The 12,928-nt window shown below is 41.6% G+C and overlaps 1 protein-coding gene across 3 annotated transcripts in view; it reads right to left on the bottom strand.

The window, feature by feature from the left end:
• The window catches only part of tcf12 (transcription factor 12), a 70,598-nt gene that overhangs the window by 54,823 nt on the left and 2,847 nt on the right, over positions 1 to 12,928 (bottom strand). For all 3 annotated transcript variants that reach the window (XR_002170226.1, XM_019886795.1, XM_019886794.1), the window contains exons 2-5: positions 12,749 to 12,837; positions 12,477 to 12,549; positions 6,469 to 6,542; positions 1,510 to 1,612 (exon numbers count right to left, since the gene is read on the bottom strand). Coding sequence is in view for 2 of the 3 variants with exons in the window: in XM_019886795.1 (XP_019742354.1) it covers positions 1,510 to 1,612; positions 6,469 to 6,542; positions 12,477 to 12,549; positions 12,749 to 12,820 (322 nt within the window). In the remaining variant the exon portion in view is untranslated. The remainder of the gene's footprint in view (positions 1 to 1,509; positions 1,613 to 6,468; positions 6,543 to 12,476; positions 12,550 to 12,748; positions 12,838 to 12,928) is intronic.

Here is a 12,928-nt window from a genome sequence, read left to right as displayed (position 1 = left end):
GTGCAAGTTCCCTGAACCGCTATAACAGAAATGACAACAGTATGATTGTTTGAAACAGTTTGTGCATTATCATCTCATGTTTCAATGCCCATTGACATTGAGCTAAACTTTCTGGTGTGTGTGCCTTGGCCTCCAGGGGCAGTAGAATACACAACAAATTAATGATCTCATTTTAGGTCTTAGCTCAGCAAGCTACATTAGTCGTTTTTCACAGAGGGTAAAAACCATATGCCTGTCTTGTTATAGTGGCTGACTATATGTGTTGCTGCACTGTTATTGTTGAAATATCCTTTGCTTACAGCGTTCTAATATTGCTGGTTTTGTTAGTCCATCAATGGCATTATGGGTGAGCATTAAGCTAGCTGACTTTCGTGAGACAGAGTTGTGTGGTTTGATTTAATAATAACATGCAATTCTCTGTTGACGTTTAGTTTTACAGTACCAACCAACTGGAAATGGCAATGAATAGCTTGGCCTCTTTTTTGAAGAAGTATTCACAATCGGCTGCTTGCTGTGAAGCTGGCTTTTCTTTTTGGTGATGATTGCAAAACAAGCATACACTTATGTCACAGAGTGGTCAGCGTGTGCACTTTCATGAATTACATTACTACAGTATTTTCACGACCAGAGGGTGCACATAAAAGTCTGAAATGGAGGGGTGCCTAATAATGTGGGGTGTCTTGTTCATGCACATTCACCATCAAGTCGTCTGCTTCTGACAGGTCACTGCAGCTCATCAAGATTGTGTAGCTGGCATACAAAATTACAGATGCAGTGGAAGCGTATGTGTGTGTGTGTTCAATGAGTAAAAACGATAAGGTCTTGATTAATACAAGAGCATAAAATCGAGGACTAACCACATTGAAAGGAAAGAGTCTGTGGGGACATCACTTAATGGAGCTGAGATGTGGTTAGCCATAAACCTGTCCAATGGTTAAACTCAAGGAACAGGATAACGCTCAGCTCTTTATTGACAAATGATTGGCTAGTCATTAAAAAACAAAAAAACATGGCTGCTGATAGCCACAATGCAAACAGAGATGATCCCGTTAAAGGAACAATAAAATAAGAAATAAAAACCAAGAAATAGTAAATAGTCTAGACCAGATTTCAATTACTGTATTATTATTAGATGCAATGGTGTTGTTTAACCCCTCACACAAGATCTCCTCCACCCTGCAGACAATGTTAGTTGCTTAGGGAGGTTATGATGGTCAGAAGAGCTTCTTATGATGGAAAGCTATACTGATAGTGTGACTTGTAGCCTGGGGGAGGGTCATCGCAGGAGGCGGGAAGGGAGTTGCAGTAACGGGAAGGGGATTAACGGAGGGAATAAAGACAGCAGGAGAGGGGAAAAAAATATCCCTGTAGACTGGAAAGTCACTCAGTACTGCTCCCTCCAGATGAATGATGTGCACTGGTGTCATCAAGGCATTTTTTTTAACACAATGTCTTTCCACTACCAAAGGGCATGACAGGAGTAAGCAGAAAAAAAAATCACTTACTTACCCATTATGTTTGAGTTCATAAAAGGTGTCGGGGACAATCCTTCATTGGACACTAATCGACTGTCACTCAAATGATCGCCATAATGAGGGCTGTCTGTGAAAGCCTGAGGAAAGAGATCACAATATTAAGCACATTATTGGGCAACATACTTCAGTAATTGAGTCCTATGACATAGGCTTAATGAGTAGGCGGAGACGCCTGTTATAAAATCAGTTGTGTATACTCTTTGTGAGGAAGTAACTTGGAAAATGAAGAATCTTGGTCTCCTATGTGACTTGCCGACAGGCATCAAACTTGAAAATGAGTTTTTGAGTTGATTTTTTTTTTCTATTTAAAAACATAATTCAGAGTATCAAACTGTTGTTTAAGGGGCGGAAAAATTTGAAAGATGCAATCCGACATCATTCACAGGAACCTGCAGCTTTTAAAAAATTGCTTTTTTTCCTCCTGCAGCTTAACAGTACCTTTTCATGACAGTTATCTACTTCAGAGGCTTAGGTCTAAATATCGGCCACAGCATGGTTTTTGAAAACTCGAGGTCCAAAGTAATAAAAGACTCGCTGTTACTGTCCTAATCCCAAATCCTTATGTGATTCAGTCAAACACAACTCCCTGAGCTGCATTAGCTACCACCAGGGAGATCGCAAACAGCAGTTGGCTTGCATTTCTTGACTTATTTTGGCCAACTCATACCCTTTGAATCCAATATACAAAAAAAAAAATCTTATTATCCATCGTTTTTTGGGGGGTGACTTCATGATGATGGAGGAATTTCAAAGGCAGCAGAGTTTTGCTCTCTATGGAGGGGAAGCTATGCGATTCCCTATTGTGCTGCTGCCTTGCTGCCAGGCCGCACATACTGTTAATCAAACCACGAACAACCTCAAAGACAACAAAAGCTTTGTGAGAAGATCGAGCAAACATATATCCACGACTAACGTGAGTGGCGTTTCCTCTCCACTGCAGCAGAAGTAGGAAAATACGTCAAACTATAGTCATAATTAAAGAAAGCAAGAAAGTGCTTGCTGGTAATGGACTATTAAAATCAGTCCTCTGCATGTGCTCTTTGACTACCTGTGTGAAGCAGGAAAAGGCTAGCAGGGCTGCTCGAGAAGGCAAAGAAAAAGGAGGTGGGAGAGATAATAGTCAATGCTCCCCTGGATAGTGTTAGATCGTCAATCGCAGAACCTTCATCAAACATTCATACAAGATGCTAACACATTCTGTCATCGCTGCCATGGGGCATTAGTACTGTAGCACTAGTGGCTAAATAACTTTCAGAGTACTGTCGCAGTAGGCAAGCCACAGCTCACCCAGCCTCCTACTCACAACAGTATTTAAAAAGTCCTCTCAAGATGCAACATCCCAGATGATTGTGTGACTGCGGTTTGGGAGGCGAGGATGCGGTCATGATGGATGCATGCACGGTCCGGTATCAAGTCCGGGCACGAAACCCGGGGGAAGGGGCGGTGTCGTGCAGCAGAGGCGGCAATGCCTTGGCTGTCAGAGTGGCAGCCTACAGCCACAGCTGCCCAGGATACAGCGGCTGGCTCGGAGCCAAGGTCAGAATGGCAGGACTGGGGACTTTTCACAGTCGACTGATCACATACACTCATGGCACAAGTGCAGAGGAGCTCTGAATTTCTTTTGTAGCAGGCAAAACAGAAAACGGCTTGGCTGTCCAAGAACTTAAGCTGGGACAGACATTGATGGATTCAGTCTTAAACGGGGGGGGGGGGCATGCTTGTTATTATTTTATTTTTTTATTTATTTTCTCATCATTACTGAGTGGTAAAGTTGACTTTACCTAAAGGCTGTTAATCGACTAATCTACTGATCCTACCAAATATAATCCCCAAAGTCAGTATTAGGCGAACCTACATAATGTGAAGAATCGAGTGAAAGGTGTTTATATTTTGGTTAACTTATTTAGTTACATTAGAATATACATATACCGTATCTATTCTCTTGAACTGCATAAGATCTTATTCGATGATATAACCATATTTAACGATAGTGTCAGAGAATCCATAGACTGTAGATATGGTACTTGAGACTTAAATAACAAATCATGTGTCATAATTCTTCTCAGGCTCTGTAAAACAATTCAATATCAGTGTCAATTGCCTATGCAGCTGTGTGTGTGTGTGTGTGTGTGTGTGTGTGTGTGTGTGTGTGTGTGTGTGTGTGTGTGTGTGTGTGTGTGTGTGTACGTCTGTACATCTGATGGAGTAAACAGCTGTCTGCTTGCTGATGCTTGTGCCTTGCAATGTCACCAACATTCATTTATATGCACCTGGAGCAAATATATCCCAAGCGTCTCTGTCTTACAATTCAAATCAAGCTGCAAGTGTTACCATTGCCTGTAGATGTTCATTCGGGAAGGGCACAGAGCAATAAACAAGCACCACGACCAGAGTGGTGCTGACATTTAACTGAGTTCTGATAGAGAGTGACAGGAGATTGACATTAAATGAAATTCATACAGGACATCGAGAACAGCCAATGTGCGAGGGGCAAACAAATGGCGTGAGAGTGGTTCAGACGTCTCACTTATATATACATGTTTATTCTTATGAACCCCAACCAGCGATGCTCACTCTTAACAAGAGTTTCCTAAACACACACATAGAGATGGGACAAATCAGGCATTCTAACTCAAGAGCTATACAGTACTTTAGCCAAGGGCTGGCACAAATCTGTACCAATATTTCAAGATCCTTCCAAAGAGAATTCAGATCCGTGTTTCTAAATACATAATATGAATGTTTCTCCACCCTGAGATACCACTTGATTGTAGTGGAGGGATCGACACAATTTAACGATATAAAACGACAAAAACCTTTTTCTTTAAACACTACTTCAATAACTTCTTAATAGTGGAGTCACACATTTTTTTCTGGGAACTGTTAAAATATCTTATCTAGGGATGCACGATAACTATTTTTTCTCACCGATACCAACTACTTCCTGATTCTCCAAACCAATGCAGATAACTTGGTGTGTCTGTCTGTGTGTGTGTGTGTGTGTGTGTGTGTGTGTGTGTGTGTGTGTGTGTGTGTATACTACAAATATATCTGTTGTTGCAGCTAAAAAGAATGAAACATTTGAATCCCACTTCCTATGAATGTAGCGGGGTTGGTTGGGTAATTATCTAGAAACGTGGTCAGCGTCAACATAAGGTTGCATGTTTGGCTACTTTCTGAACCCTTTTCACCTCAGACGGTAGGGCGCAATCTCGAATGCTCTGATTGGTCGTTTTGTTATCACCGCCACTAGAGTTTTATATATATTTATAGTCATGGTTCAAAAAAATAAATCACTCACAAACTTATTTACTTAGCAGTGACATTTCAACAATGCACATTGCACGCACATGTTCAGATAAAGGCAGAATCCCAAATATAGTACTACTGGCTATTTTCATGTGAAGACATTTTCAAGGACCAAAATAAAAGCAAGTGATTAAAAGTATCACTTCCCATACTTGCACTTCAAAGAGCCTTTGCCATTGTATTCCAACAAGTACAGTAGGACACAGTGCAGTGTCATATCGTTTTCTATCCATTCATCCATTTTTTGAACCACTTAACCTCAATATTAGCGATTAGCTTAGAAAGAGTTTGGCTCGGCTACGCCACTTTGGTTTACGTGGCCTCCACCACATGCGGTGCTTTCCAGACCCGACAAGAGTCCATAGAGGTCTTGCTGGTTGGCTTTTCCCGTCAGGGATGTTGAAAGTTCGGTGAAAAGTCACTAAAACCCGTCGATTTGTATTTTAATCCAATGGCGATTAAGTCCACATGACTATATATAGTATGCAGCAACAAAGGTAAAATTACAGGTAAAAAGAAAAAAGCACAGCTCAGTTGTCATCACTCTCTGGCGACTGAACCTGTGGCAGCCGTTTGAAACAGGCGGCTCCCGAGGTGGTGCCACGGCTGTTGGGACGGCCGGGGAGCCTCGGCCGCAGCTGTCATTCATATGGATGGAACCCAGCAAGCGGAATGTAAACTCCTAAAAAATATTTTTTATATTCTCCCCAAGTTTCAATATAGCGATAGATAGATAGATATGCGAACACACACGCACACGCGCACACACACACACACACACACACACAGACGTGCGCACACACAAACACAAAATGAAGGTGGCACGGTGGTCGACTGGTTAGCACGTCTGCCTCTCAGTGCAGAGGTATGGGGTTCGATTACAGCTCTGACCTCTGTGTGGAGTTTGCATGTTGACCCCGTGTGTGGATTTTCTCCGGGTACCCCGGTTTTCTCCCACATTCCAAAAACATGCATGGCAGATTAATGGAAAACTCAAAATCGTCCCTAGGTGTGATTGTGAGCGCGAATGGGTGTTCGTCTATGTCTGCCCTGCGATTGGCTGGCAACCAGGGTGTAGCCCGCCTACTGCCCGAAGATAGCTGGGATAGGCTCCACCACGCCCGTGAGCCTTGTGAGGATAATTGGATCAGAAAATGGATGGATGGGATGGATACGCAATGAGTATTGAGTTTTTTGGTTTTTTTGAGGTGGGTGGGGTGAGAAAACTAAAGCCATGTTAATAAATGACTCACTGATACTTCTGCACTCGCACATGCAGCAGAGCCATGGACTATTATAGTGATAGTAACCAGACCAACATTTGTGTAGATGAGACAGCTTTCAATGTCGACCTAATTTTGCTAATATTGGATCGATACACATGACATCGTTTTTTTGCTCCAATATCGCTCTGATAATTAGCAGTCCAATAGTTATTGTTCATCTTATCACACAAAGCAACCAGGTAGTAAAAGATATCCAGCAAGTGTCAGAACATCAACATGGTCTATGTCTATTGCAGGTCATTCAGTGGGCAATCTGCCACCTCCACGTGATGACTGTTAAATGATGTGCTATGGAGCAGAAAGGGCATTCAGAGGTGTTAAGTTAACGGTTATCTTACCCGGGAGGGTTCGTACGAAGGACTGGAATCGCCACCTGAGGCCCAAGATGTTTGGTTGGGCCGCTCATCCATACCTGTCAGGGAAGGACAAGCACAACTCTGTCAACAAGTCAAGATGACTCATGTGCTCCAATGTGCATATGCCCAAATCTTGCACAGCAACATCCTGCAGTAGGTCTGAACGATTTACCGTTTTCAGATCAAAATCATGATCAGCAAGCAGTAGGTCTTGCTTCATAGAGCCATAAAAACTTTGAAAAAAGACTGCCTCCCTCACTTAGCTACTTTCGTGTCCTTACATCATTAGAGTAATAGCTTATAATATGGCAAGGCTATGATGTAATTTTTGTCATGTTTGTAAATGTTATTGGACATAGTGAATACTTCTCTCAAGCCGAAAATTGTGAACTGAATAAAAACTGCCGTATCAGTCAGAAAACTTGCAAGTGAGTCTTTTCCTAAAACCGTCCAGCATTAGCCTGCAGCAGCAACTGGTACTGATTCTACGCTGGATGCATAGTCCGACTTGCATTGGTTTTCTCATAGATGTTGTTTGATTTTAAGACATCTTGCTTTACAGATACATGCTCAGAAAATGTATGAATTTCACTATCGTATCTATTGCTTGCTGGAATAGATTCTAGCTTTCGGCACCTATAGGTATGTTAGTACAGGACAAAGAGTACAGTAAATGGATGGTGAGTGATTTGCTTCAGAATTGTGCATTTGGCATGTGGCACATATGACAGACTTAACATTTTAGCCAACAAGTGCATTCTTGAAGGGATGTTTTGAAAGCTTGAAAAGTTTGATTTAGGATGCAATTAAGTGGACCATTGGGAAAATTCTTCTGTTGACGACGCACACATGCACAGCAAGCGATTGAGCACTGCACATTTACTGACGTGACACCAGAAAAACTGCAACTCGTTTGAAGGCTCACATCCAATATACTGTAATGTAGTGCTACAAAAACATGGCGGATGACCACAAAGAGAGGAAAAGCGCGACTATAAAGGAGTGGCTATTTTGAGAGGCTGTTGGCAAGAAATGATCGCCTCATTCACCGATCGCACCCATGTAGTGCGGTGACAGAGACTTTCTAAGCGTTTCTTTCTGGCCACATCTAACCACATTGGGCCACATCTCACGGTGTGAGGCGGATCTCAAGGTGTCATAAAATGAGAACTATAACAACGGCTTTGCATTTCAAGTGTCATTGATGTATGCCAAGTGACAACACACACAAACACTCACAACCATTCAAAATCAAAGTAAACTTCTGTGTCAAATTCAAAGAGATGAATAAATAAAATCAATAACGTCACCCAAATCTGCAGAGGTAGACCATATGGCATATGCTGAAACACATATGTAATTTTTTTTTTAAAAACAGATTTGGGTGATACAGTCAGTAAAATATGTTTGATAGTTTGTGCTGCTTAAGGCAATATTGTGCTCGCAGTAACGGCAGTTATTGATTGTTCCTGATGTTATTTTGTGTGTCTCAGAAAACTGTAATGTCATTTGTTCAACTTTGTCTTTAAATAGAAAAATGCCTAATAAATCATGGATGATCTAAAAAGTAACACAATCCCAAGCACACAAACGTTTAGGTGAAACTGTGATTATGCATTAGATGCAAACATTTAGCCCGCTGGGTGAAGGAACGGAGCCAAATGTGTGAGGCGACAGAACAGAAATAGACCCTGAGGGCTGCTGTCTGGCTCAATGACCTGACACTCTTTAGTATGGCATTATCAATTTGATATTTGATTACTTCTTCTATTCATCAAATACGACACGATCGTGTGTAACCAGTTAGAAAATGGACTGCTATTACATGACAGTTCATTGTCTCAACATCTTTATCAAGGCAGCTTCACACTAGCCATTCATCAGTCGCAACTACACTGAGGAGTCAATGGCCCATAAACATGCATCATCAACACAGCTGGAAGGGAGGGAAGAAGTGATGAATCTCTGTCAAAGGCCCTGGGAATATATATTTTCTTCCAATCCATCTTTCTGTGGCATGTCTTGCCGGTTATGCTCTACCTCAATTATATGGCGGTGCCCAGCTGAGATGCAATAGTCCAAACTCTCATTCCAGGCAATTTCCACACCTCTGTCTGCACACTCCCTCGCCTTATGTTCACAATCACTTAGGTAGGCGCTTCTTCCCTCTTTGAGGATCACAAACACAGGAGGACAAACTGGAGGCCGGCTGCAGAAGGGATGTACTCGCAGTCGGGCAGATATACTTTGGAGGTTCAGCAGTTTATTTTGTCATCATAATTTTCTGCAGCTGGTCCCCTTCTATATTCACTATGACAAACTGGGCCAATATCTTGAGATCGTATAACATTGACATTGGGGATGGTATGACTCATGACTCAAATTCTAGACACAAGGGTACAGTCGGACTACGAAGCCATTGCATCCAAATGTATCATTGACTGAAATAAAATTACTGCTCCACTATTTAACACCACTGCATGAACGTTGATAAACTCCATGTGGTAGCATCATGTTTCTCCAGTTTTGAAGCATTTTGTAATAAGGAAACTAGCACTCTATGTATAAAGCAAATAGTAATATCATAAGGTAAATAATTAAACGGTTTGTGTATCATAATTAACTCAGTGCAACACTTTCTGGTGTGTGTGTGGCTGGGAGTGTAGGATAATATAGTCATGAAGACAGAAAAAATTCCTGACTGTAAGGGATTTAGTGCAATGCAGTAATAGTGGTTGCTTTTTTACAGAGGTGTATTGTTGAATCGTCTGTCTCCATGTGTTGATGCACCATTTGTGTTCAAATATCCTAATATCCTGCATTATAACGATACAACACTGATGCTATTCTTTAGCCAATGTATGGCTTTTTGCACTGTTGGTTAGCATTACACTCGCGGAAGGCAACATGGTTAATAATGTGTAATTCTTTTTGTATTAGGTTCAGTTTGACAGTCAACTTAAAATTTGAGTGGCAAAAAAACATGAATACTCTTACACATTTTTTTCTTCTCTACCAAACAGCTGCTTGTTATGTGAGTTAAATTAAGTTCATCGCCATATTCAGATTTTCGACCCATAATGTTCCCAGACAAACCACTGTAGGTGAGGGACAGGAAGTGTATGGAGCTCACACTACATTGCAGTCTTACCTTATGATACTCCGTAAACAAATACGGAGCAGCTCAGCCTCTGGATATCCAACATCATGGCGAAAAATATGCTGTTGACTGTGTGTCGTATTTGTTAACTAATATTTACCCTGGTGTGCGGTGTAATTAAATATTTTGTTATTAATTTGATAGTATGCTTTTGCTAATGCTGTTGCATAAGTGTTCCTAACGTTGTGTCCAATGAGTGCATACGGGATGCTAAATCGTCATTTTTCCGGCCACAGGGGTCAGGGATGACTCTCTTATGCCGTCACCACAACTGAATTCTCAGCCTGTCATGTATGGCATACTCTAGTCATAACAGGTGACAAAGCCTACCACTACCCGCATGAAAATCAACATGCATTTCTCATGCCAGTCGAATGGTACAGTGAACTTTTTGTTCTGTGTTGACTCAATCTGACAAGGTAAATTTTTCTGAAGAAAATCTGGTGACCAGAGAACACTGTAACTGGGTCTATGAGCTTTGGCCCTTCTGCACATTCTCCAGACAGTGTCAAGTCAAGACAACGCCATGCTGGTGAATGCACAACACTACCGTACAGGTGTCATAAACACAACACTGTTATATTGAATGAGGGAGTATAGAGTATGAGACGGGAGCATGAGGACTTGATGCTTGCTGTACGGCCTTCATTGATTGCAAAGTCAATTTTGCTGAGCATTTGGAATCAGCTAACGACGTGTTGTCACTCGTGTTTTTACTTTGAAGTATCTATGTCAACAAGTCAATTTTGCTGAGCATTTGGAATCAGCTAACGTTAGAATGTCAACGTATCGGAGAATATTTTTTTAGCATAAGCGCAGACCGAATTCAACACGTATCTCAAGGCACAATTTAACATTTATCCCAGCAACATCCTACTGACATGGCATATTTGCTCTCAGGAAGTCCTATTTTGAACGATCAAAAAGATTAAGATATTCATTAATGATAAATTTGTGCTCTTCTGACTTCGGAAGGCAGAATTCTCTTTGAGCCCGTTATGTGGTACGGGGGAGGGGGAGGGCAAAGCAAATCTCTCTCTCTCTCATTCTCTCTCTCTCTCTCTCTCTCTCTCTCTCTCTCTCTCTCTCTCTCTCTCTCTCTCTCTCTCTCTCTCTCTCTCTCTCTCTCTCTCTCTCTCTCTCTCTCTCTCTCTCTCTCTCTCTCTCTCTCTCTCTCTCTCTCTCTCTCTCTCTCTCTCTCTCTCTCTCTCTCTCTCTCTCTCTCTCTCTCTCTCTCTCTCTCTCTCTCTCTCTCTCTCTTTTTTTTATATGGTTGCATTTTTTTTATTCTCTCTCTCTCTCTCTCTCTCTCTCTCTCTCTCTCTCTCTCTCTCTCTCTCTCTCTCTATGTGTGTGTATATATATATATATATATATATATATATCTCTCTCTCTCTCTCTCACCACTTCACTTCATGGATGCCAGCTCTGCTCTCCCACCTTTGTCTTTTTGTTTTGTTCAGTTCCCCTCGATGTGTGCCTTTCATTTCCCAGATAACTGAGGACAACAAGGCTTTGTGGGCGCACACAAAACATGCTCTCAGAAAACATAATGCTTGTTTTGTTGACTTTCTCTACTGGCATTACACAATAGATGGCGCTTTGGTTGAATGTCCTGTCCATTCACAGCCAGGAAGCGAAATTTGACCTCTGTGTATTCAAAACAAACCATGCACTAACTTGTTTGTCAGTCAAGGTGCTCCAAGATCAGAAGAGCTGTCATTTAGGGGGAATTCATGATTTGTTGTGCAGGCCGACGTAAACTGATAAATTAAAACACTGTAAACCTGAGTAGTAATTTGATTTTGTGCTCTTACATGAATGGAAATGTCTGTAATCGGTTCTGTTCTTCCCCCCCAAAAACAAACAAACAAACAAACAAAAATGTAATGCATAATAAGACTGCATAATATTGTTGATCATCAAAACATACAGTAATGCATAATTAATTACAATTAAAACATTTTTGGGGCACATTGCATCAACAGAATGGCTATTGTGCCATTTTTTTTAGCATGCCAGTGTTGGCCACCTGGAGGCAGCGTAAGACAGACAGAGACCAATAATAATAGTCGTTCTTCCCAGAGGATAACGTTTCTATGTATGTATGACTGGGAGCACTGTTAAATTGTCTGTCTACATGTGTTGCTTCACTGTTTCCATTCAATCCATTGCTTAAAGGGTAATAGCACTGCAACACAAATGCTATTGAACATAAACATTCAAGACAGCAGATTGAAAGGCTAAGCTATGTGATTGCTATAAATGCACCAAGTGTAGGTCCCTTTGTCTCACGTTTAATTTTACAGTAAACTTCAACCAAGAGTGGCAATGAACAGCTTTAAGTCTGCCCTCGCAAGTGCCCCCCCCCATCCCCCCCAAAAAAGAGGGTGGCACATGACATGCTGGAAAAACAAAGTCGATGCAGTTTTATCTCAAGGTACCACTGTACTCTGTATATACCCATACCATTCCCACCGATTCTGTCACTTCCCCAGTTGGGGTGGGATCATCTACTTAGCCCTTAAATAATATCAAGTAACATTTGCATCCGTCCATCTACGCAATACAACAACATTTTTCATGTCATTCGCTCACTGCTCTCCCCTACACTGCACCCGCCCACTTTTTTTTTTTTCTGATAAGCAAATAAACTGGTTTATGCGAGAGAAATTGGATTCAATTCAAACTCCGGGTTGATGCCGTCATTGCAAAATGAAATTCGAGCAATTTCAAGATCAATTTCAAGCTTTTCCAATGCTCTACAGAGGCCATAAAATTACAGACAGCGGACCGTATATTTAAGACATATGCTGCACAACACTCCTACCTGATGCACTAAATTGGCTGCTTCCAAGTGTCGTCGGCCTGTTCTTCCCGCCGTTGACAGGTGGAGAGAACATCTGTGAAAATGAATGTGGACTAAATGAAACAGAAATCAACACATACCCTAGACTTACAAGTGTTGCGGTTCAGGAGCACAGCTAAGAATCAGGGATCACAATTGTCAATGTGTGTGGATGAATGAGCTAAAATGCTTCAAGTGCTAACACTTCTGAGAGACGGCCACAGGGTAAAAAAAAATTGCAAAGTGTCTCCTACCGCACTGAAATCCAGGAGGTCGCTCAATTCTTTGTCTGTTCCGAGAGCGGCAATCCGCTGCTGAGGATTCATCCTGGCGAACTTGAGACCTGGAGGGAACACAGACAAACACGTTCCAGTCAAGTCCAATCACTGTTGGGACATTTTGTTAACCTTTTCACACTGTTCATTTTCCATGGA

The sequence above is a fragment of the Hippocampus comes genome, unplaced genomic scaffold (assembly GCF_001891065.2).
Source record: "Hippocampus comes isolate QL1 unplaced genomic scaffold, H_comes_QL1_v1.1 scaffold261, whole genome shotgun sequence".
Taxonomy (NCBI): Eukaryota; Metazoa; Chordata; class Actinopteri; order Syngnathiformes; family Syngnathidae; genus Hippocampus; species Hippocampus comes.
Note: the sequence above shows the minus strand (reverse complement) of the source record. Positions and strands in the feature narration are given on the sequence as shown.